The 24,468-nt window shown below is 46.9% G+C and overlaps 1 protein-coding gene across 2 annotated transcripts in view; it reads right to left on the bottom strand.

The window, feature by feature from the left end:
* The window catches only part of THSD4 (thrombospondin type 1 domain containing 4), a 582,110-nt gene that overhangs the window by 20,872 nt on the left and 536,770 nt on the right, over nucleotides 1–24,468 (bottom strand). For both annotated transcript variants that reach the window (XM_047736180.1, XM_047736181.1), the window contains 6 exons: nucleotides 20,908–21,083; nucleotides 18,406–18,502; nucleotides 14,426–14,701; nucleotides 7,941–8,070; nucleotides 6,833–7,037; nucleotides 6,109–6,282 (listed from right to left, as the gene is read on the bottom strand). In XM_047736180.1, coding sequence (XP_047592136.1) covers nucleotides 6,109–6,282; nucleotides 6,833–7,037; nucleotides 7,941–8,070; nucleotides 14,426–14,701; nucleotides 18,406–18,502; nucleotides 20,908–21,083 — 1,058 coding nt within the window. The remainder of the gene's footprint in view (nucleotides 1–6,108; nucleotides 6,283–6,832; nucleotides 7,038–7,940; nucleotides 8,071–14,425; nucleotides 14,702–18,405; nucleotides 18,503–20,907; nucleotides 21,084–24,468) is intronic.

Here is a 24,468-nt window from a genome sequence, read left to right as displayed (position 1 = left end):
ATATATTTCTCAGCCACTTTCCTTTGTCTAGTCATTTCTTCAGAATTTATCACTCTTTGTTAAAATGGTATAGAGGCATTCAAGCCCAACTGCTTCTTTGGGATTTTCACTTCTTTCCTATGAGGTTCCCTGTGCCACACAGAAAAATTAACATCACGTAAAATGTGTTGGCTTTTCTCCTGTTAATCTTGCTTTTGTCCGTTTAATTTGCAGGCTTCTACTGCAGAACTTAAGAGGATAGAGGAAATGTTTTTTTCTTCTCCCTCACAGGCTCACAAACCCTTTGCATGACTCTATCTGCATTGTTATTAGGAATGGGAGCCAAGGAGTCAGTCCTTTTTACAACAAAACAACAACAAAATCCTTTGTTACATTAATTGGAATGTTCTAAGCTAAAGGGTTTTTTTGCTTCAGCCATATATGATGTGTTCTCTTTCCTAGCTTTAAACACTCAAGATATTAAAATCCTCCTGAAGAATACAAGGCAAATTAAGTTAACTTCTTGTTTCAAACCCTAAGAATATTTCTTTCCCTGTAATTTCCATTTGGCTAACTTAATTTCTGCTTTCCAAACCAAGTAATGTCCTCACATCTGGGAAAATTTCCCCATATCCCCATGTGCTTCATATAAAAGAAGAATGTTAAGGACCAAGCCAAGTGCCCAATGAGAGAACACTATGGGGATGAACCCTACCGAGGGACTTCTCTTTATTACATGACCGGCAGCGAAAAGCACAAGGCATTTCAACTTGGAAGTAGTTCCCCACACCAGCCCTGGCTTGGAAGCCTCCTAGCAGGAATGAGGGGGAACGATGGGCCCCTGCTGGGCAGCAGGGACCACCCTCTGAAGCCAGGCACTGAAACACACCCATTCACTGTCCCTGAAGGACATGCCTGAGAAAGGGACCAAATTCTCTTGTTAGTCAGAAAAGGACCTGACTCCTAGCTGAACTCCTGGGCTGACAAATCACAGAAACGCATGAAATTTCTAAGCAACAGTGTCTTGAGGATTGTCTTCTCGCTCCAGGGACAGCTGAATGCTAAATTTGGCCCAATCAGCCCTGGAGGGACCAACTACAAGGCTCTAATGGCTCTTCCTGAATTTCAGGTTCATGTATTATCTTCCATAATTAAGTAACAAAAAGCTCAACGTCTTATTTTCTTCTCTTGGAAAACATCCTTAGATATTAGGTGTTACAAAATTGAGGCTGGTGGACTTTCTAAGTGGTTTTTTTTTTTTTTTTTTGGTCTGTTGTGATTAAATATTGCCTGTGTGTTTAAACCTGTCATTGCTTTACAGAACTAAAAAGTATATGATGCCCCTGTCTGCTAAAGCCTACCCTCAATTAAAGGTGGCTACAAAGACGTGTTTATGATGAGTCATTGAGTCAGAAAACTACACAGCCCTGGAAGTTTAAGAGAAGACCCAGGTTTGATTTTACACATTCAATTTAATCAAGTAGAGATTAATTAATTTGATCTTAAATTGGGCAATAGGATGTACTCTGGATCCTTAAGTGTTCGTGCACTTCAATCACATTTTCTTTAATCTCTCCCCCTTGAGCTCATTACATGGAGGGTGTATCTCACTCATGCATGGCATTACTAGGTGCTTAATACATGTTTACTGCCATTGCAAAAAAAATAGCAGAGCTCAGCTAAAGCTTAACAAGGTTGATTTTACACAAAGCCGCTACTCGAGTGTGAAAGACTGACACCAGCTGGTCATTCCCAGGACTATGTGGTGACTCCAAGGCCCACCCCAGAGCACCAGCCTCAACCAGGTCATGGTCCAAGTAGGTTATCCCATAATGCTCATTCAGCAATGCTACCAATGAGGAAACTGAGGGTCAATGCACCTTCCTGAAAACCACCCACGCCTCCTTCCCACTCATCTTCTCCAGGCATGAACATTCAGTAATAACATTGTGTTCTGGGGGCCAATAAAGCAAAATTACCTACTTATTTATATCAGAGCACTAAACTGACATGGCTTAAAACATCTTTCAAAAAAGAGCAAAGAAATTCTTAAACAGAAGAATAAAGGGCTCATCTTTTCTCTATTTAGAATTTTAAGACAAGGGTTAGATTCAGCAAGTACTTCTGTTAAAATGTAAAGCAAATTTACATTAAAAGGAAATTTACAAGTATTTGTTGGAGAGGAAATAAAGAATAGGGGTTGATTCAGTTATAGTAGACAAACAATAGCTTAGTCTAATTAAAATTCATGCTCTAAAGGTTTTTAATGCCACTAACGTGTATATAATTAATCATATGTGAAAAAGGAAGGCCACTAAATTATACCTATATAGTATTATGATTTGTATCTTTTAAATATGTATGAGTACAAAAAAAGCTGTATATGTAAAGTATTTATGAGTAGAAAAAAGCTTAACAACATAGCTTAAAAATTTTTAATTATTATCTGCTAGTGAAGAGATTATAGGTATGCTTTTCTGATTTTTTTTTAAGATTTTATTTATTTATTTGACAGACAGAGATCACAAGTAGGCAGAGAGGCAGGCAGAGAGAGGCGGAAGCAGGCTCCCTGCTGAGCAGAGAGCCCGATGGATGCGGGGCTCCATCCCAGGACCCTGGGATCATGACCTGAGCCGAAGGCAGAGGCTTTAACCCACTGAGCCACCCAGGCACCCTCTGATTTTTTTTAATAGCAGTATGTGTTACTTTATGACCAGAAAAAATTAACATTATTTTGATCCATAACTACATTAGGCCTTTAACTGGAAATGCATATTATTTAAGTGAAAAATATATTTGAGAGGAAATGTTTGCAAATACCCATTAAAAAAGTAGAAATGGCATTTTTACTATTTTGTTAAGTAAAGATAACTTATTAAGTGTGTAGTCATATAAGAACTATGATTAAATATTTTAGATGAAATATTTGAGATGCATTATAAACTCAGTTATCTTGCATTGCCTGTCTTTGATGTAGCTTTTTATTGATTATATTGTTTGTGTTATATAAATAATTTTCTTTATATTTTAGGATAATGATTGATGAAGGTGAGGAAGTATTTACTGAGAAAATAATTTCAGCTCTTTTAACCTTTACACAAGCATTCTAAAACCTCCATTTCCTCTAGTGGGTGAACCTTTAGAAAAATTTCCAAGCTTCAGTCTACTTGAACATACGAGTCATTGAATATTCATGGAAGAAATTATTACCTTAAGCTCTGCATGTTCTTTATGAGAGTTCATATACTATATTAAGGATTAAAAGGGTTTAAGTGCTCTAGACTTCAAATGATCTTGCTCCTTTTGTTTCATAACTTAAACTGGTATCATAAATTCTGTGTTTGTATCACGAACTTTTATATTATAGGACACAGACATTTTAGCTTAAGGTCTTACGTATATCTGACAAAAATAATTTTCGTCCAAAATTATTTTACAAAAAGTCTTCCCAGTAGAAAAATGGAAGCCTTGGGGCGCCTGGGTGGCTCAGTGGGTTAATAAGCCTCTGCCTTCGGCTCAGGTCATGATATCAGGGTCCTGGGATTGAGTCCTGCATCGGGCTCTCTGCTTGGCAGGGAGCCTGCTTTCTCCTCTCTCTCTCTCTGTCTGCCTCTCTGCCTACTTGTGATCTCTCTCTGTCAAATAAATAAATAAATAAATATTAAAAAAAAAAGAAAAATGGAAGCCTGGCATCATTCTCTTTATTCGTTTGTTTGCACACTAACTTCGCAGTGTTTACTGTGAACCCAAACGCATTTGGGGATGGCTAGAAATCCAGAAACAAAAGAATTAGTTGAAGGACCTAAGAATTTTTAGAAGAGGAGGAAAAGGTCTCGAAATATCTGTAGGGCTGCAGTGTGTTGGGGGAGAACACCCATGTTCTACATGACCAGAGTGGGAGTTCGCAAGACACATTTTGGTCCCATGCCAAAGAAACCCTCTGGACACCGTGGGCAACGGCCTCAACCTGAGAATTTCTGGGAAGGAGCTGGGCTCAGTCAGGGACACTGCAGAGGGCTCCTCATGCTGGCAGGAGACTGACCACAGTGGCTTCTAGACGGCCTCCCAGGACTGCTTGCCTGCCAGGAGCTGAGGTGTGTTCTGCTGGGAGGTTTGGATGGGGGGAAAGCGGATGTGCAGACAGAATGGGGGTGGGCCCTGCTGGACTCGGCCTCCGGTGCCCAAGTCTGAATCCGCAGACACATTTTGAGAGCACCTACCCTCCATTTGTTTCCTTTGAGTTGGTGCCTCCCCGAGGGCTCATTTGCCCATTTCAGCCCATTCCTGGGACAGAGGCCCTATTTGTTGCTTGTCCTTAGAGTTCAGTGATTACATATGGGCTCTCTATCTGGAGGCCCTCTGGGGACCAAGGGGTGTGGCCAGAAGCCACAAGGTGTCAGGAATCCACAGCAGATCCATCACTCATTAAAAATCTCCAGGATTATCTCCGCATGCGGGGTGAAGGCTGCGCTGGCAGGGCTGTTCCTCCACCACTCTCCCTGCTGAGGTGGAGTGTTACTGTGATCACGGTGATGAAATTCAGGGGTGTCTTAGCGCTGGATGGGGTAGAAACCCCTATGAGCATTTGCCAGGTGATGCTCAGAATATTGGACGACCACGCCATGGTGGGCGCTCACCAGTGGGAGGGATGCTGGCCCAGGAATCCAGCCACGTGGCGGGCTGGCGACGCAGGAAGCTTTCCCCCTCTGAACTTGAGACAGCGTCCTGTTGTTCCCATGATGCCACGGGGAGAGGAGGCTCCCGAGCTCAGTGTTTCCTTACACTCTAGGAACTAGCCTGGTCCCCTCTTACCCTCTACCCGCAGCCCCTGGGAGCCTGTTAGGAAGGCAGATTCCCGGGTCCACCTCCCAGCGGGGACTCAGACTCAGTCTGAACCCCGCGGGGGTTCCCAGGTGATCTGTAGGCACACTCCAGTTTGGGAGCATGGTGAGGAATTCCGGTGAGGGAAACGGGGCCCACCTGGCCCAGCTGAGAGGAAGGCACTAAGGACAGAGACAGCCAGTCCTGTTTCCATCCCAGTTCAACCCGCAAGGGCTCTAGAGAATCCAGGAACCCATACTCCCTTGGTGTGGGGGCCAGTATGCTGCCCTGGCAGGAATCCCCAGATGCCCTCTCCCACTGCCAGTCCATCAGTCAGCTTCCTTAAGAAAAGGAAGGTGGAGCTCATTATCTTCTTCCCCCTCTCTCTTCCCCACCCCAAGGTATGCTCTGTAATTCTGTTTAGTACTTTTCCCTAAACCTTTGTTTTATTGTGGTAAAATACATGCAACATAAAATTTACCATTGTAATCATTTTAAGTGTATATTTCAGGGAAATTGATTACATCTACACTGTTGTGTAACAGTCTCCATGACCCAACTCCAGAATCCCTATAAATCCTATTTTTGTCATTTTTCTTTTTCTTCTTTTTTTAAAAAGCAAGCGTGCACATGCACGCATGTGAGTGACGGGGGGTGGGCAGAGGAGGAGGGAGAGAGAGAGAATCTCAAGTAGGCTCCATGCCCAGGGGAGCACCGCATTAGGCTGATCTCACGACCCTGAGATCACAACCTGGGCCGAAATCAAGAGTCAGACGCTTAACCGACTGAGCCACCCAGGCGCCCCTAGTTTTGTCTTTGACAGATGAACTCTATCTCTTGCTGCTTTCCCTTGCACACAGTTAACTCTACATGCCTCAGACTTCATCTCTGACACCTGCCCCCAGGGACCCCAAGGGAGGCCAGGTTACTGGGGAACGGGGGCAGTCCGTGAACTGCGCTGAGTTGTAAGGAGCAGGGAAGGGGCCTGCCACTGGCCGAGTGCCTTTTATATGCCAGGAGCTCACACAACGTACGAGGCATGGGAGTACCTGTTCACCTCATTCAGGATTTCACTAACGTTCACGTGCAGTGCGAAGGAGAACTAATTCTTTCAGGCCCAGCGCTCACCCTTGCAGCCCCTCGGTCTTTGTGTAAAGAGGGAATGCCTTTTCCCCCAAGCCTTGGAATGCTCAGCTAGGGACTCATCTTCATGGGGCTGGGGCCCCTGGGCCGTGCAGGTCCCGCCCAGGGGCACTGCAGCCCTGGGTCGCGGCCCTAGGAAGCCCGCTCTGCCCGCCCGCAGCTCACCCGTTCACTCCACTCGGTGAGGAACCAGCTTTTGGCACAGGGCCCCATGTCGCAGTTCTCAATGTCGTTGGGCCGGAGCTTCATGTTGCATTCCTCGTCGTCCACCACGTCCCCGATGTTGCTCACGCACTTCACGTCTCGGGTTCTCTGCCCCACTCCGCAGGGCACTGAGCACTACAACAGCAGGAATACGTCAGTGGGATGGGCAGCTTGACCTCCGGGGACCTCCCCAGCCCTGGTGCCCTCACCCTTGTCACCCGCCACCTGAGCAGATGATGACCGCGGAGAGACCCCCTGGGTGGCTGCGAGTCCCCTGCAATGCAGGGCCCCCCTGGGGAGCCGCCCAGCCCTAAAAACCTCACCACCGCTGCTCTGAGACCGACTTGGCTGTCCCACCTACTCTGTGGCTCTGGACCTCCGTTCTGTCACCTGTGAAACCCGGGTATGAGACTGGAAGGAGCAGACGTCTCATGACACGGGAGACAGGTGACCCCCGTATGCACGTGACTCCCACGGGCTGCGGAGGATTGGGGCACACTAGCCTTAACTCTACGGTTTGCTAGACGGTCCTTCCAGAACTCCCCAGGAGGGGTTCCCTCTAGGAGACCTCAGGGCTGTCCCTGAGAGGGGCCTTTGGTGGGGTGGGGATGCCGGCAGTGGGTGGGGGGGAACGGCCAGGAGTCCGGGAGCGAGAGCTCCAGACCAGGCTGCGTGCCCCGCCTACCGAGGTCCAGTCCGTCCGGATCTGCCACTCGCTGCAGATCTTGAGCTGGCACGTGCTGGTGGTCTCGGGCTTCTCCAGGTGCTGGCAGCGGTACGGCTGCACTGTCAGGCTGCGGTTGGCGTACACCTGGCGGCACAGGACCTGGCGGTGCTGCATGCCCAGGCCGCAGGTTTTGCTGCACTCGGACCACTCTCCGATGTCCCAGCTAGCTCAGGAATGAGAGAACGCGAGAAGGCCGGATCACCTTCAGCCGGGGAAGAAGGCACAGCCCCAAGAGCCCGCACCACCACGAGAGCCAAACCGCACAGAACCATTAACACCATTACGCGGGGGTGGCTCTCACCCCAGAGCACAGCTTAACCGTCGGACCCCGTGAAGCAATGTAACTCTGTCCACAAGCTCTTTACCGGTAGTGACAGACCGGTTTTAGAAAATTAAAGAAAACCGAGAAGGTGCAAATGATTTTTATCTAAAAAAACCCCCCAAACTCCAAATGGTAGTTTTAGCATCCCCCTGTAGAACATTAACCCACATTGGATCTTAGAGATCTTCTCCAGAGTTCTTTACTTCTCAGGAGCTACTTGCTCATCAGTTTCACGATGCTCCCCTGTCACCTTGCTTTGTCTCTTAGTTACATAAGACATCAGCACACGCTCAATACGTAGGAGAATGTTTCTATTACTTTGAAAATCATGTGGAGACCCTATCTCCTTGTTCTTCTGGAATTGTCCTCTTCATCATTCAGTAACCACCCCAAGACCTCTCCTGAGATACTTTTCCCGACTTCTTCTTGCCCACGGACTTGTGACTCTCCTCATTCTCTCTGCTCACAGCTCACCTACAACACCGACCACGACGGACTATAATTCTCAGCTTCCTCTTTGCTTTCCCCCACCAAGCTTGCACGTAATTGCTCCAAATGACCACAGGTGTGTGCTCACGGCTAAAGGCTACAAGCTTCCACGTTCACCCCCAGACAGGTGCCCTTGCTGAACAGACCGAGTCTCATGGCTCTAAATCAGATGTAGACAGATTTTATGTCTGCTACTAAGGTCTTATGCACAAGCCCCCAGAAGCGACCCGGTAACAGGCGACCTCCGCATCTTACAAAGCTGGGCAAGGGAAGAGGTTGCAGGGCTCCTCCTCAGGGGTAGGCTTCATGCTGGAGTCACAGTAGCTCTCGGGAACCTCTTCGTGGGTGTTTCTGTGTACACAGCGAAAAATAGGGAACTGCGATCCTGCAAGGGCAAGGAGAACTTGTCAAGGACAGCCCCACACAGTCGAATGTCGGGCTCAGGGTGCAGGTGCACAGAGATCCGGGTACCGATAAAGAGAGGCTGCAGGAACAGAACATGCACACACACATTCCTCCTTCGTTCATGCATTTACACACACCTCCCCCACAAGGGCTGTGCCAGGCACTGTGGGTGCAAACAAGAGTAGGAAGAATTACTGCCTTCCAAGAGCTTATCATCTCTTTGCGGACACAGTTGGAATGTGCTAAAGGCAGATGTGATTTTCCTAACAGTTCAAGATACCATGAGGCAGGAGAGTGATTATAAAATGACCACAATTATTAATAACTGTTTGGAGATTTTCTGGAGACATCACAGAGAAAGGGTCCTAGAGGGTCTCGCTGGATCCTAGAGAAGAGCGGAGTTTGGGTAGCCATGCACATGTGTGTCTTGGAGGGAGGGGGCTGTCCAGGCGGCTGAACAGGAACAAAAGTGCCCAACACACTGGCCTGCATGTGCCTGGAATGTGTGAGAGTCAGGCTTAAGCAGAGAAGAAGATGCAGGACCGGTTAGGAGAGCAGCCGGCTTCGCCCTATGCTGTAAAGCATTTTACCCATTCCCCTAATAAAGCACTGACCCAATGGTATTTTCAGTTATTTGAGTAGATGTCTGCTTCCCCTGAGACAAAGAGCTTCTCAGGGGCAGAACTAATTCTTGTTCATCGCTGTAATCCCAGTACCTAGCAGAGTAACAGCCACTCAGTAAACATACTGAGTCGATATTTATCAGAGGTCTAATATTTGTTTATATTATTTTGTAAAATATACTAACTGCCTCGGGATTGTTGTTGTTTTGTTTTGTTTTGTTTTAAATACATAGCTGAGTTTCACTAAGTTAATATGAATAAATGTATTTTTTATTATGTTATGTTAGTCACCATACAGTACATCATTAGTTTTTGATGTAGTGTTCCATAATTCATTGTTTGCGTATAACACCCAGTGATCAATGTATTTTGGAGAAAAAGTCAGAATCCATTAAATGGAATCTCTAGCTTGACCAAAAAAAAAAAAAAAAAAAAGGCAGACAATTCTGTCTGCCTCTCTCTCTGCTGCCCTCTGTGGTAGCACGGGGTATTGCTAACGGATGTGTACAAATTGAGAAAGGTAACCAGGGAACAGCCCATACAACTGTCTGAAAAATATGTTTTTCCACAAATAATTGTCTGTCCTCCCTCCACCCCGTTGGCCCCCAGTCTAGGCCACTACCCAATTCCTGCTGGGCAGAACACAATCACTTATTCTACAATTCTGTCTTAGCTCTGTTGCTAATTGGCCTGGTGTTTGGGGTTTCTGAACTTCCAAGTTAAGATAGTTTAATTGTAACTGGAGGGATAACTTTTCACATAAACATCTCCATATTTCATCGCCCATGAAAAGCGTGTCATTGCTTGTGGAAGCTGATCTTGTGTGACCCCTGAGCCACAGGGTGGTTCCCATAAGAAACTGGACAAATTGGAAGACAGTTCTGAATCTAAAATGATCATTTGTTTCAAAACGACTCTGGCAGTAAAAACTCATAATGTAGCTTTGAGACCATTATTTAAAAAATAATGTTCTAGGGACGCCTGGGTGGCTCAGTTGGTTAAGCAGCTGCCTTCGGCTCAGGTCATGATCCCAGAGTACTGGGATCGAGTCCCACATCGGGCTCCTTGCTCATCAGGGAGCCTGCTTCTCCCTCTGCCTCTGCCTGCCATTCTGTCTGCCTGTGCTCGCTCTCTCTCCCTCTCTCTCTCTGACAAATAAATAAATAAAATCTTTAAAAAAAAATAAATAAAAATTAAAATAATGTTCTAATGAAGTATAATTATTGGCGGAGTAAAAAAAAAAGTGTAAAATTAATAGGAGACAGAAACTTCTATGGAATTAAATTTTGTCCCGTGACATATCTGCTTCCATGAAGAGATTGTTTAAATTAAATTCCACAAACATTAAGCACCTTGTGCTCACTTACAAAGATGAGTAAGATTCCATTCACGCCTTGTGGGGTACCCACTTGGGACCCAGCTATTAAGGGATTAAGTAAAAATAGTATTATTTATCCCTTCAGACCCTGTGGGTTTAATTTTTTAGCTGTCAAGTTTTCGGACTGGAAAGCAAAAGTTACTACTCCAACCCTATGGCACTCGAATGAGGGGGTAATTTAGAATCTTTAGCTAAAAGGATACAGGATGTCATAGGAATGCTCTGTGCCTTGGAGAGATGGGTCCTGCTCAGGGCTGTTTGCACATGGCCATGGACCTTCCTCATCCTTAACTGCCCTTACACTACACTTGTCCACCACGGTCCAGTTTCAGTGTTCAGCCAAGGATGTAAATTCAGAGGCTCGCTCTCTGTTGGTGTGAAAACACCAGAACTATGATTCTTGATTCCAGTGACCACGCGGTTTCTTTCTTTGGGTCAGTTTTGATTTCTGCAGAGAGGGAGAGTCACTCAAATGGTACCTGGCCATCTCTTCATTGTACAGCACGCCATTCTATTCCGCCTCTAATTGCTGGCAAGTGAGACTGGGGTTGGTGAGGTCAGGTGCGGGCTGGGCTTCAAGCGGCAGGAAAAATCTGGGATCATTTTAGTTGGGTTTTATGTTGTGCGTGTTGACCAGAACAGAGGTATGTTATCCTGGAGGAGGGAATGGGACCGCAGGTAATCCGCAGATATTAAAGGAAGCAAGTCAGTGTGTCTGGAGGACACCGCAGAGAGGTTGGTGTGGCATTGTGAAGAGAGGGACAAAATACGGAGCAAGAAAAAAATGAAATCATCCGAGTCTTGGAACTCCAAAAGTCAACTGAGCCAAGCCAAGTGTTTGACCAGACAGAGGTCTGGGCAATGGCTGGATGGAGTACGACGCACTGCGGGCTGCCACAGGCAGGACCCCTCACTGTGGCGGTGATACCATAAGGGGGGGGCGGTTCCTTGAGAGGCATGGAGACTTGTGGTCTGGGGAGCTCCACCAGGAAGGATGGAAGATTTGTGTGGGGACGAATGGTGAGGTCACAGGGGGCTGTGCATACAAGAGCAGGATGGCACCAGTGGGCTCGGAAGGGCGTGGTCCTGGTATATTTGTCACTACTGTTGATCTGAACAAGGGCGCGTCCATATTGCCTCGTCTGCCTGCAATCCAGCCATCGCTGCTGGGAGCAAACCCTACAGGGAGCAAAGGAGGGGCATCCATGGGCTGCTGCCATTTGTTCGGCGGAAGAGCAAGGGGCTAGGGGTATGAGAGAAGGGAGGGCTAGGGAAAAATGCTCTGTGTGTGTGTGTGTGTCCACAGGGCAAAGGAGAAAGACTATATTAAGAACATTAAACCAAATCATATGGAAATGTCGAGAAAAAGACTCTTCAGCTGTGAGTACATAAATCCACATTCTTCAAGCTACGGATAAAACACAGTAAGGCAGTACCACCTTGCTTATCCAGGATGCAATGATGTATAAACCACTCTTACATCTTTTCTAATAGCTGGATACCCCTCATTTGACAATATATTCATCAGTTCAAGAAACACTTGAGGAGCATCTCCTTGTGGGCTGGCTACGATCCCAGGGGCAGGCGATACAAGGTGTCCACAAACAGAGACAGCTAGGCCACACAGAGCTGGGGCAAGAATGTGGCCCGAGTTGCTATGCTGTCCCATGGGGCAAGTGCTCCCCTGTGCCTTGCAGGATCAGGAAGGGCTTCACGGAGGAGATGCACCTGAGCTAGATCGGGGAGTGTAAGCGGTTTGCTGGTTCCAAACCAGGGAATAGAGTAAAGGAGACTGGTGTTTGGCTCAGTGTGGATCCCACAGGCTGGGGTTGACTGGGGGAAAGATAATCAGAATCTTTAGAAATGGGGTCCCTCCATCATGCTTTGAATGACCCCGTTGAATGACCATCAGGCTATGTGGTGTCTATTTGGTGAATGCAGGGCTGTGTGTGCAGCATGAAGGGTGAGAGGGCAACAGTACATGTTTTGGTTCTTATTCTATTGAAGTCCATGAGGTGCTGTCTGACGGTATCCAGATGCAGCAACATCTCACCCAACTGGAAAGGCTGGGCCACGCAATATTTCCAGACACCAAGGGGAAGAGCATCTTCTACACATCTGCCTTCTTTGATACAAAACCACAGGATGGCAATTTTTCTTCTTTTTATAACTTTCCCTCGTGTGTACCTAGCACAAAGGTGTCTGGTTCCTCCGGTGGGCGTCGCACCGCTAACTCCATGGTGGGAAACGTCAGTACTCTCACATTTGGACCCCGGGTCCCTATGTCAGCTGTGTTTCATCCTACCCCCCCTCTGCAGTTCCAGGGGTGACCAAAATGACTTGGGCCTTCTTGTGTAATTTAGCTTTAGCTTCTTGCCTCTGTTCGGACACATTCTATGGGCATTTCTTTTTCCCTCCTAAAGCTTAAAAAGGGGATTAGGCCAATGAATCTCCAGTCTACATTCTTTGCACACGGATTAAGCAAAAAACCACGAATATCTGCATGGTGTCAGCTCCAGAAATCAGAGCTCCACTTCTCTGTCATCATGGAACCGGCTGGGGGTTCAGGCAGGAGACACCCCGTCCCCACGAAGAACCAAACACCTCAATTCTCTTCTCAAAAGCCACTAAACCAACACTCTTGGGAAAAAGATAAAGGCTTTAGAGGCGGTTGTGAAAATTTCCCAGGTGCAAATTATGGCAGAGCTCCCGAATCTTGTACCCTCAGGTACATGTCTCTTGAAAGAAAGAAAAAAAAAAATCCCCAAACCAATATTCTCAGTGTATCACAGTTTCCTGGCAGCAGGACCTTCTTGGGATATGGCCTTCCCATTTCCGTGGCCACCTCCCCTCCAAGGACAGGGGTTTTAGGGTCACAAATAGGACTTCCTTACAAATAGGAGGAGATTACCACGCATCATAGTCCCCAGTGGTCACAGACAGATCCTTGTCCTGAGGGGCTACAGCACCTTGAAACTGAAAACAGCCTCGATTTCCAACCCAGGTGCCAGACGTTCGACAGGGGCCTTCTGGACACCACATTCCACGCCTACCTTAACTTTAGAGTTTTCAAAGAAATAGGGCCCTGGATCCACCCCACAGTTCAGACTCATATTGGTACTGACCCCTTTGCCCACAGCCTTGCTTTGCTTTGAACCTATCAAAACCTGGCTTTCTTTAAATACCACCTCAACTCCATCCGCCCTTCTCCCAAATCCTGTAACTCTTTTCTTTTGTCTGGAGAGACACCCTTTGCTCCCTCTCGTGTCTCTGGTGGGTGGTCTCCCTTCCTGCTAGGAGTCCACGGAGCTGGCATGGCTGGGCCGCAAGCTGGCTCCCCAGGGTTGTAGCTGATGGGGTTAGGACAGTGGGATGACCAAGGGTGAAGGTTTTACAGAGAGAACAGTGGGAGCTGTGAGCATTGGTGAGCGTAAGAGCCCAGAGATACCTCAAGCCCCACGGGTGTGCTTTCATCTGGAATCTTAGATTTGGAGAATGAGTTTCACCTGGTATCTCTGTGGGTACACCTCAACTTCTGGATCTGAAACTCGGTGAATACATTCTGTGGTGATCCATGAGCGTGTCGTGCAGGAGAGGGTTAACTCAGCAGACCAGGGGTGCTCAACCCTCCACACTCCAAAGACAGGCCGGTCTTCAGGACTGGCCCTGGAGCAGGGCTGGAGACAACCTTTGAGCCCGCGGACTATTCTGCTGATAGGAGTGTTTTTCCATGCCCTGGACCACACTGTGTCAGTCTGACGAGGTAGTTTATGCCAGCAATGAGACTGGGCTGAATGCCTGTTTTTATGGGCCTGAGGTCTTGGGCCATATTCTGTCTCTCAGTTTGACTTCTGAGCACTCAACGCCGAGGAGCTGATGTCTGTCATGTGGGGGCTCCATGCCTATGCGGTTGAGCCACAGTAAGCCCCTTGGACACCAAACCTCGATTATCTCGTCCACACTACTGGGCTCCTGCTGTCACTCATCGCTGCTGGGAGAATTCAGTGCATCTGGGTGCAATTCTCGTGGGATGGGACACCTGGAAGCTGGCCCCTGGTTTCTCCTGGACTTGGCCCCACATGCCTTCTTGCCTGATGATACCCACCTGTATTCTTTCAGTGTAATCAGTGGTGGCCACAAAGAGAGCAGCTCTTCTGAGTCTCATGTGTCCTTGTGGATCATCAAGCTTGAGGGTGGTCTCGGGGACCCTCCACACAATGTCATACCAATGAACCACCTCACAGTCGGGCTCAAGGAGGGGAGGGTGTGCCAGGTCCCTCAAGCCCAGACACCCATTCCTCGCAGAGACCCTCCTCACCCGCACTGGAGCTCACCTTTCCCACAACTCGTGGAGCATTCTGTGGTCCCGAGCTGTTTCCAGTTGTGGTCCCGGCTTCGCCTTGGGGGCTGCGGGGCCACTGGCACCAGATTGTCGGGTCGGTGGGAGGAAAATCCATCTGGATGCCTGACTGGGAAGGTCTGTGCCGATTTCGAGGTGAATACTTCGGGGGTGCCGCCATGCACATCTTCCTTCTCCTCGGCCCCCTCTTTCTCTGCTCCCTCCTCCTGGCTCCTTCCATCTGTTCCCAGCTGGCCATTGAAGGGCTCTCCTAGGAGAGACAGGTGCATGCACATGGAAGTAAGACTGGTCTGGACCCGGAAGCCCCCCGAAGACAGCCCTCCAACATTAGAAACCACGTAGCATGAGGTCATTTCCAATTCAGAGCATACGTATTTTAAACATGCAGATACCAATTTCCCCCAAATTCAAAACATGGTTAAAAATGAATAAGAAACAGACAAATGTCTCAGTAGGAAAAGCAGGCAAGGGCCAGGAAGAGGCCAGGCACATAAAAAGAAACACAAATAGCCCAAAGTCATATAAAAACGCTCAACTTCACTCATAATGAAAGAACTTCATGTAAAAACAAAAAATTGCCACCACTTTATTAGCCTCATGATAAAGGAGAGAAAATCTGGAGACCCTTAAATCCCTAAACCCCTCACTGAAGGTAGAGGAAAACCAAGGACGAGGAGCCGGCAGATAGACACAAAGTTTTGGAGGGCAATTTAGCCATATTTTCCTAAGTTTGTTTTATTTATTTATTTGTTTATTTATTTGATTTTTTTTAATGTAAATTCAATTAACTAACACATAGTGTATTATTAGTCTTAGAGGTAAAGGTCAGTGATTCACCAGGTGCATAGAACACTCAGTGTTCATTACATCACGCGCCCTCCTTAATGTCCGTCACCCAGTTATCCCATCCCCCCCATCCACCTCCCGCAACTCTCTACCCAAGTTTTATTTATTTATTTGAGAGAGACCGTGAGAGAGGGATACAACGAGAGGGGAGAGGGTCAAAAGGAGATGCAGACTCCCCACTGAGTGGGGAGCCTGAGGCGGGGCTCGATCCCAGGACTCCAGGATCATGACCTGAGCGGAAGGCAGATGCTTAACTGACTGAGCCACCCAGGTGCCCCACCCTCTGCCCAAGTTTTAAATGTACATAACCTTGACTAGAGATTCAGTTTCCAGGACATTTACCCTACAAATATCCCCATTCTTTTACACAAAGCTGTGTGTACAAGCATGGCTACTAAAGCGTGTTTTGAATTAGCCAAACAGTAGAGTGAACTTAAATGTCCACTGGTGGTACTTGTTAAAATACGGCATGTTATGTTATTTTTTTTTCTTTGAAAGAATGAAGCAAAATTATATGTTGTGACATGAAGATATGACTGATACATTGTTTGATGAAAGAAAAAAGCATAGCAGAAATCATTTTGTATATATGTCTACACAGGTGTGGCAGGAGCCCTTATGAGAGATTAAATTTGTGTTCTGCCCTTCGTGTCTGTCTCTCCTCTCCCAGGCCAAGTGGCCAAGCCCTTAGGTGTTCTGGATACAGATTTTTGCAGGGAAGTAAAAGCTGTGGGAAGTCAACAGCTCTTCCTTCTCACTGTGAGAAGTTTCCTCCATGTCTTTCAGTGGCTAGGTAGCTCATTTCTTTTTGTGCTGAATAATATTCCACTGGCTGGGTAGACCTCAGTTTATCTATCCATTCATCTTGGTTTCATCCAAGTTTGGGCAGTTATGGGACACCTGCGTCTTCCTTGCTATATTTCTATTTTGGTTGAATATTATTCAAGCATATACTAGTTTGATACAAAACAAGGAGGCAAATTCCAGAGTTACTGTAGAATCCAGTTAAAACTCAGGACTTTCCCCACCCTCCATCACTTACACTTCATGGCTTTAAATATTAAATACAATTTAAATCAATGGAATCAAGACGACGCATACTGACATAAGCAAGATTAAAATATTACCAGGCAAAAAGATTTTAAAACCTTTTGCACACCTTGCATGTACTGGGCACTATGCTGGATGGGCACCTGATATTCAAAAAAATACCTTGGCATATAGGGTTTTTTCCCCTTCACTACTATGTAGATTGGGAACTTGCTCAGAGAAGTTTCTGACTTGCCTGAGGGTGCACAGCAAAAAAGTGGCAGAGCTGGATTCAAGCTCATGGAGGGTGGAGAATGCCCCTCCTCACCAACTTTTTACAACTGACTCCTTCTGGGCCCGCCCTGACCCAGGTAGCTAATCCCATGCTACCCATTAGCTGAGACCCATCAGGCTTGTTATGACCATCATCACGCTGTAGGATTTCGAATAGTCTGTCCGACTGTCCTTATCCATCAGCATCAGATCTCAGGAACGTCCATATTCTGCCATCTGAACCTTGTTTCTCAGACTATGTACCCTTCCTGCAAATGGCTTGCCCATCGTGTTGGGCTGAGTGTGCTGATGTTCAGTTTGGACAACACGCACAGCCCACGTGCCCGCTCACACCCTGCTGTCTTCAAGGACCTGGGTGGCTCCCCCCTGACCTGTGACAGTCAGATAACCCAGTTATCCATCTAGAGGGCCAGGCCTCACATCTGTGCCCTCATTGCTGGGACAGATGTCAGAGCACCTAACCCTAGGTGGTATAACAGACAGGGGACTGAAGTCACTGTGAGACCTAGACAGAAAGTCCATGTCTCTGAGTTTCCATTTGTTAATTTTTTAAAAATTTATTTGACAGAGAGAGAGATCACAAGTAGGCAGAGAGGCAGGCAGAGAGAGAGGGGGAAGCAGGCTCCCTGCTGAGCAGAGAGCCTGATGGAGGGCTCTATCCCAGGACCCTGAAATCATGACCTGAGCCGAAAGCCTAGGCTTAACCCACTGAGCCACCCAGGCGCCCCTGTTAATTTTTAAGATGAGGTTAATAACAGCCCCTTTCCTCTGAGCGCTGTCATGATAATTTGGTGAGTTCAGCTATGTGAGGGGCTCAGCGGTGTCTGGCACACAGCAAGGACTCAGAGCATGTGAGTGATATTATCGCTGCTATTTATGCAAGCCTTCCTGTTCAAAAGATGGAAAAAAGTAGTCTCCATTTGGGTAGTGGGTTCTGTTATCATCTGGTAAAGAAACATCCACAGAGCCAGATGGCTGCTTGTCTATCGCAGAGCCCATAGGAAAGAGGTAGATAATTAGGTGTGAACTTATTATTCTTTCCTTACAAGTCAAAGTAGTGACAGTAGAAGCAAAAGGGGACCAAGAGAAAAGGCCTGAGGTGGGCAGAATAATGGCCCTCTGAAGGTGCCTGCATCCTAATCCATGAGGATGATACCTTATATGGCAAAAGGAGCTTTGCAGATGTGATGAAGTTAGAAGATCTGGGGATGGAGAATGGTCCCGGTTTGTCTGGGGGGGCCCAGAGATGTGATGATGGAAGAAGGGGGGTCAGAGCCAGAGATCCGAAGGTGCCACGCAGGAAGAAGCCAAGAAGCAAGGAGTGCAGGAGGCCTCTCGAAGCGAAAAGGGCAGGGTGACAGAACCTTCTAGAACCTCCAAAGGGAGCACGGCCTGCCGACACCTTGATTCCAACCCAGCAGAACCCATTTTGGACTCCTGACCTTCCCGAACTGTAGGATAGCAAATTTGTGTTGTTTTAAGTCACCATGTTTGACATAATTTGTTACATGGCAGCTAGAGGGAACTAATATTGGGTATCTCAAGATAATGAACTGGAAAGACAGACTCAGGATGTTCGCCTCATGTTTGAATTAAGTGAATGGGACCCTCTTATCAGCAAAGGCTCAGATAAATGGTGAAGCATCCTCTAATGTCAAGGGCGCGTCCATGCGTTTTGTCTGTGTTGACTGAGAGACCCAAGGGAGATGCACGAGAAGAGATAGAGGGCTTTAAAAAGAAATGACTGGGGTCGGGGGTGGTTGGCTATAGAACAAGAGGTTTTACCTGGTCTCCTGTGAGGAGGCACCTGTGGGCTGATGGCGTTGGTCCCCATGATGACGTATTCATAGTGGACTCCGGGATTGGGCTGCTGGTGGATCATCTGACAACATAGAGGTCAATGTCACTACACCGGCACACGTTCATATCCCTCTCCTGCTGGCCCAGGGTTCCCCAGTTTGCATGGCACTATCTACACATGAGTGGGTTGATTCAGATCTAATTATATTAGTGAAACTGTGACAGGTTAAAGGAAAGCTCTTTCTGGGTGTTTTTTTGTTATTTGCTTTTAGAAGAATGAAGGACTTAGGAGAAAACTGGGCTGAAAGTCAAGATGTTATACATTCCAAATAGAAAGATGGGAGCAATGGTAGCAGAGCCTTTCTGTGGGCTCTCAACCATCTTAACATCATGGTTTAGATTGTGCTCGGTGTGCTTAAAATGGCCAGGCCCAGTGTCGGCTCCAGGGGGACTCATTTGAACACTAGGTGGCGAGATACAGTCATGCCAAGAAGAGCCAGCCCTCTGGGCAGAGCCAGCCTGGGAGCCTTCATGTTCCTTCAAAGAACCCTACCTAGCCAGGAGGTTGGCTCAGGAAAGGCCTGCCCCACCCTCTCCCACGTGCATTTTCTGGGTCGCGTCCCCTCTCATCCGTGGAAAGCTCCAGAACCACAAAGAGATGGGTTCAGGACAACTGGTGTCAGGGAAGTAAGTCTCCCTGGTTCCTATCCTCTCAGGCACCAATGACAAAAGCAGGATATCAAGCAGGAAGCTGCAGAAGGCCGTGGAAGTCAGGAATTAAACATCGTCTGGGACAGCAAACACAACATAAATCAGCACAGCTTGGCAGAATAAATCCCTCTCTACTGGCTTCAGAACACACACTCCTTTGTGCCCACGGCCTTCCTGGTGAGAAGCAGGGTGCTGGGCTTAAACGGACCAGCAGAACGGGGATCTGCTATGTGACTATGAGCCAGGCAAGGAGACACTGTCCCATTCTGATATTTCTGTCTCTACTGCTTTCTAAAGGGGCACTCCTTTGACCAGTTGTGTCACCTAGAGCAAGCCCCAGGGTCTCACAGTTTTTGATTTCCTCATTGGATGAGAAGCTTAGGGTCAGAGCTGTCTCTTTGGTCCTTTAAAGCCGTGAGCATATCCGAGTCAGTCCTGCACGGTGGGTCTTGCTGGTTCATTAGAGTGTGATTCTGTCCGCCATCATCCCTTACCCACTCTCTGCATGGGAACTGGGGCCTCCATTCTACAAACCACCAAGGGAAGGCAGACATGAGAACCCCTGAGCTCCTGACACATAGGACCCAGGGTGGTAAACAGAACTCCAAGGGATGAAGGGGCATGGTCTCTGGTTCGCTGTTGACCCCTAATTCCCTCATTTCTCTTTTCACATATTCTGACAGTGGGTCTGAGGCCGGAAGCTCTCCTTGCCTCTCTCATGCCTCTTCTGCATGAGCGTCCTGCCAGTGCAACCCTTGTCCCATTTATGAAGTTATTCTTGGCCACCTCATCCTAGACCACCCACAGTGGCCCCTTCACAACCGGGGTTTTTACCCCTGATGCCATTTGAAACTTACCCAGAGTCCAACAACCAACTGGACAGTCTTAAAAAAAAATATTCAAAATTAACTATAACAAGGCTTCTTTTATAGTTTCTAGTCTATGAGCCTCCAGGCCCAACAGGAATGAACATGTAACTATATAGTTGGGAGAACTAATATTTATAAAATTCTAACACAGCAAAGTAGCATGTAGATTCGCATGGCTTTGAAGATGGTAAGAGAATGCAGATCTGTGGGTGAGCTCGTCTTTATCAAAACCCGATTTCGAGCTTTTTATTTCTTGTCACTTTTTAAAATTTCCTGATCTTTTGAAGAAGACTGGATTTTAGAGCTTTCTTTATAAAATAAGGACCGTTTTAAATCTGGGGCGACTTCATAATTTAGTTTCTTGTAAAATAAATCCCAAATTGTGTCTTCTGCCTGGCAGGGAACCTGTAGTAAACCTCCGTATTGTTACTCCGAGCTTTATTGTACCATGTGGAGTACTCTGGAGCTCTCATTTCTTCATTTGCTTTAATAGAATTTGAAGAGGGCTGGGAACTTGAGCGGTCTTGTCTTGCTTTAGGTATTTGCTTTCTTTTGCCATAAAAAGAAAACATGCCAAATTAGCATTAGGAGAAAAGTGCCTGGAGGGAAGCCAATGCTCATGAAATAAAGGATATGTTTTGCCTCTGATTTGGTTCAACAAGTAAAAACGGTTTTAGGAGGTCCATAAACTTGGAGGGTAATAAGCATCTGGTAAAGGTTAGGTTTCTAAGAACTAGGGACATTCAGAATGGCAAAGATGAACACCAAGCACCCAGGCACCTCAAAAGGCTCAGCTCGAATGGTTTTATTGACCTCAGACACGGATTTGTCACTTATCTGTGCTACGTGTGGTCCTGGGAAGAAACAAGATGCAGAATCCCAATCGTCCGGAAACATGCAAACTCACATAGACATCCAAGATCTCATTCGTGGGGCCTTCAGCCAGAAAGGATTCTCCAGCGGTGCTTGAGATCTCATTTGGACGCTTGTAGGTGAACATGGTCCCTCCACCCTCGTACCTTCCCGGCCGGTCAATCGCCCAGTTCCCGTTGATGATGGAGCGGCCGGAACGACTTCGCAAAGCTGGCAAGAACAACAAGACAGTTCCTCACGTAAGCCCAGGGTGTGCACAAGAGAGTGAATGGGTCCCCTGCCCCCTAGTTGCTGGCTCATTCATTCATCAGAGTGTTTCCTGAGGATCCACTATGAAGATCCACTATGAAGAAGACTCACTATGGCCTGCCATGAGCTCGGCCCTGAGGAATCTAGGGCACGATCACTTCTTCCTCCTTTCTCTACTAAGTCCAAGTGGTGGAGAGGAAGGCAGAGAGAGAGAGAGAGGGAAGCAGGCTTCTTGCCGAGCAGAGAGCCCGATGTGGGACTCGATCCCAGGACCCTGAGATCATGACCTGAGCCGAAGGCAGCGGCTTAACCCACTGAGCCACCCAGGCGCCCCATAGTTTCCCTTTCTTTTTGGGCTCTTCTTAAAATCCCATTCAGAGCATCCAAAGCAAAACTGAGGTAGGTTCTGGCTAAGCTTTTATTGCTCTTAATGGCCATCTTGTAAAAGAGGTTGTTATCTGTAAACCAAAAAAATCCACTAAAAACCATTTGAAATACTGCACAGGGGAGAACTGCATAGGCTTCCCAGGAAATAAAACACAGAGACCCCGAATTTTTTTACCATCTATGACTGTTACCCAAGCACCCGCTCTCGGGGTTTAGATGAAACTTTCACCATATAATAGCAAAGCGTGTGAGATTTTTAGCAGACACGGGCCTGGTTCCATATGCCCACAGGTTAGCTTCTGAAATAGGGCCAGCACTAGCCCCCAGCTGGGCTTGCATATTGAAAGCAGCTGCACCTACAATTTACGTGCCTGTAAGCAGTTTCAGGGCTATGTAATGGTGTCCAGAACTACCCCACAGAAAGGTGCAGGTGACTCATGGCTCTTGCTAGTGGGTGTGTTCACAGAAGGTCAAGGTTTGGTGAAGCTTCTCAGAGCTATGTCAATATGAGGAAATCTCCACTTTCGTCTGACATATGGATTTTACTCGTTCTAGCTGTCAACACTGGGCATATGTATTTGGACTTAACTATCTGTACCAACAATGCTCTTTTCCAAGATTCATATAGGAATCGCTTACTCATCCAAGCCCTGCTTCTCAGACACTTTATCCCACAATCTTTTTTTTTTTTTAAGATTTTATTTATTTGACAGACAGAGATCACAAGTAGGCAGAGAGGCAGGCAGAGAGAGAGGGGGAAGCAGGCTCCCCGCTGAGCAGAGAGCACGATGCGGGGCTCGATCCCAGGACCCTGAGATCATGACCTGAGCCAAAGGCAGAGGTTTAACCCACTGAGCCACCCAGGCACCCCATCCCACAAATTAATGCCCGCCATTGCCAATCCAACCACTGATTCCCACATCCAACGAAAAAGCTGGTTTCTTTACAGACAACAGATTACTGTGATCTAGACATCTGCTTTTTTTTTCCTTTAAAAAAAAGATTTTATTTTATTTATTTGTCAGAGAGAGAAAGAGAGAGAACAAGCAGGAGGAGCTGCAGGCAGGGGGAGAGGGAGAGCAGGTTTCCCACTTAGCAGGGAGCTGGATGTGGGGCTTGATCCCAGTACTCTGGGATCCTGACCTGAGAGGAAGACAGACCCAGTCTTCCCTGTTTTTTCCTTCGGAAAATGAAAATTGAGTTCCTCCTGCTAACAAAATTCCAAGTTTCAGTCGTTCTTAGAAGCTACCTGGGAAGTAGCGTAACAAGTTCAAGGGCAAAGGGGTCAGACATCACTGGTCACCACCGCAAGGCCAGCTGGAGGGCTGCAGCCCTGCCATTTTCACTCCAGTCTGTGAGCTTTCATGGGAGCTCACACGTGGGCACAAACCCAAGTGAGTCTCAGAGTATGTCAGCTAATGTGGATAACCTTGAAAATGGAGCACACCTCTTCACTTCATATGACTACCCTGGAGGAGTCTGTCATTAAAAACTAATCGTAGCCTTCCTCCTATTATAAATTCGGCAAGCAATCATAATATTAGCAGTACCATGACTGTGTCACCAATAGAAATCACATATGTATTATGAATACATATATTACAGCTGTTACAGATATCGTGGAATATTTTTTAAAAATATTTTATTTATTTATTTCAGAGAGAGAGAGTGAAAGACAGCACAAGCAGGAGTGGGGGTGTGGGGAGCATGGGTGGGGAGAGAGAGAAGCAGATTCCCCACTGAGCAGGGAGCCCAGTGCTGGGCTCCATCCCAGGCCCCTGAGATCATGACCTGAAACGAAGGCAGCTGCTTAACTGGCTGAGCCACCCGGGTGCCCTGCCTAATGATTTTTACATTTGTATTACATCTGTCTTACTTCTACCTGGATAAAAATACGGACTGTTCTAGACCTCCAGAAGGCAACCTCTTGGCCCCCTCCAAGTCACTACTCTGTCCCTAGAAGACCCAAGGTTCACCACTACTGTGCCATCTAGCACCACAGTTTTGCTCATTTTTAAAATTTCAAATAAATGGAATAATACCATACATATTCTTTTGTGCTGGACATCTTTTACCTAACATTATGCCCATGAGATTCATCCAAATTGTTGCATTTATCACTAATTCTTTTTTTTTTCATAGCAACTTACTATTATATGAATATGCCACCATTTATTTGTTTTCTCTATTACCGACTGGCTTTTGGGTTGCTTCTAGTTTTTGGCTCTTCTGGATAAAACTGCTTTAAACATTTGTGTATGCTTTGCTGGATATAAGTCCTCATTTCTACTGCCCATACGCCCAGAAGAAGAATTGCTGGATTATGGGTGTACATGTATATATATAACTAAGCATACACACACGCGCATGCACACACACACACACACACATGGAGTGTGTGTGCCAAGTTACAGTGGGCTCTGCCAACACACACACACGCACACGCACACATGCTTGGTTACAGTGGGCTCTGCCAAACACTTTTCCAAAGTGGTTGTACCCGGGGTTGGTGTTGGGAGCCAGGGATGTCATTGTGGAGAAGAAGAAATAAAGATGAAATGAAGGACGACCAGACAGAACCCTGTGGCGATGAATTTGACTTTGAGACAGTGTGAATTCACCATCTTGAAATTATGGACGTGTATGTGCATATTTATACATGCATTTAGATGTGTGTGTGGGAGTGTGCACACTTTTACATCTGTGTACACTCGGGTGCCTATACACGTATGTGTTTCCTGGCTCTGTCTGCAGAAACACGCCCCTAGCAACAGGCATGACTGGATCTCTGTCTGGAGGTCCATGTTGGTTTTTCAAAGCTTCAAGTTAACTTTTAGGGGATAACTGCTCGAGGTACGTAACTTGATGAAGGGAAATCCATGTGTATGATCAAACAGCAAACTGGGACAAAGCCCCGCTATTCTTTGTCAGGCTGTGAACATCTACTGCCAGGGATGAA

Source organism: Lutra lutra, chromosome 7 (genome assembly GCF_902655055.1).
Source record: "Lutra lutra chromosome 7, mLutLut1.2, whole genome shotgun sequence".
NCBI classification, from domain to species: domain Eukaryota; kingdom Metazoa; phylum Chordata; class Mammalia; order Carnivora; family Mustelidae; genus Lutra; species Lutra lutra.
The sequence above is the reverse complement of the archived record's forward strand: the minus strand, read 5'-3'. Positions and strand labels throughout refer to the sequence as shown.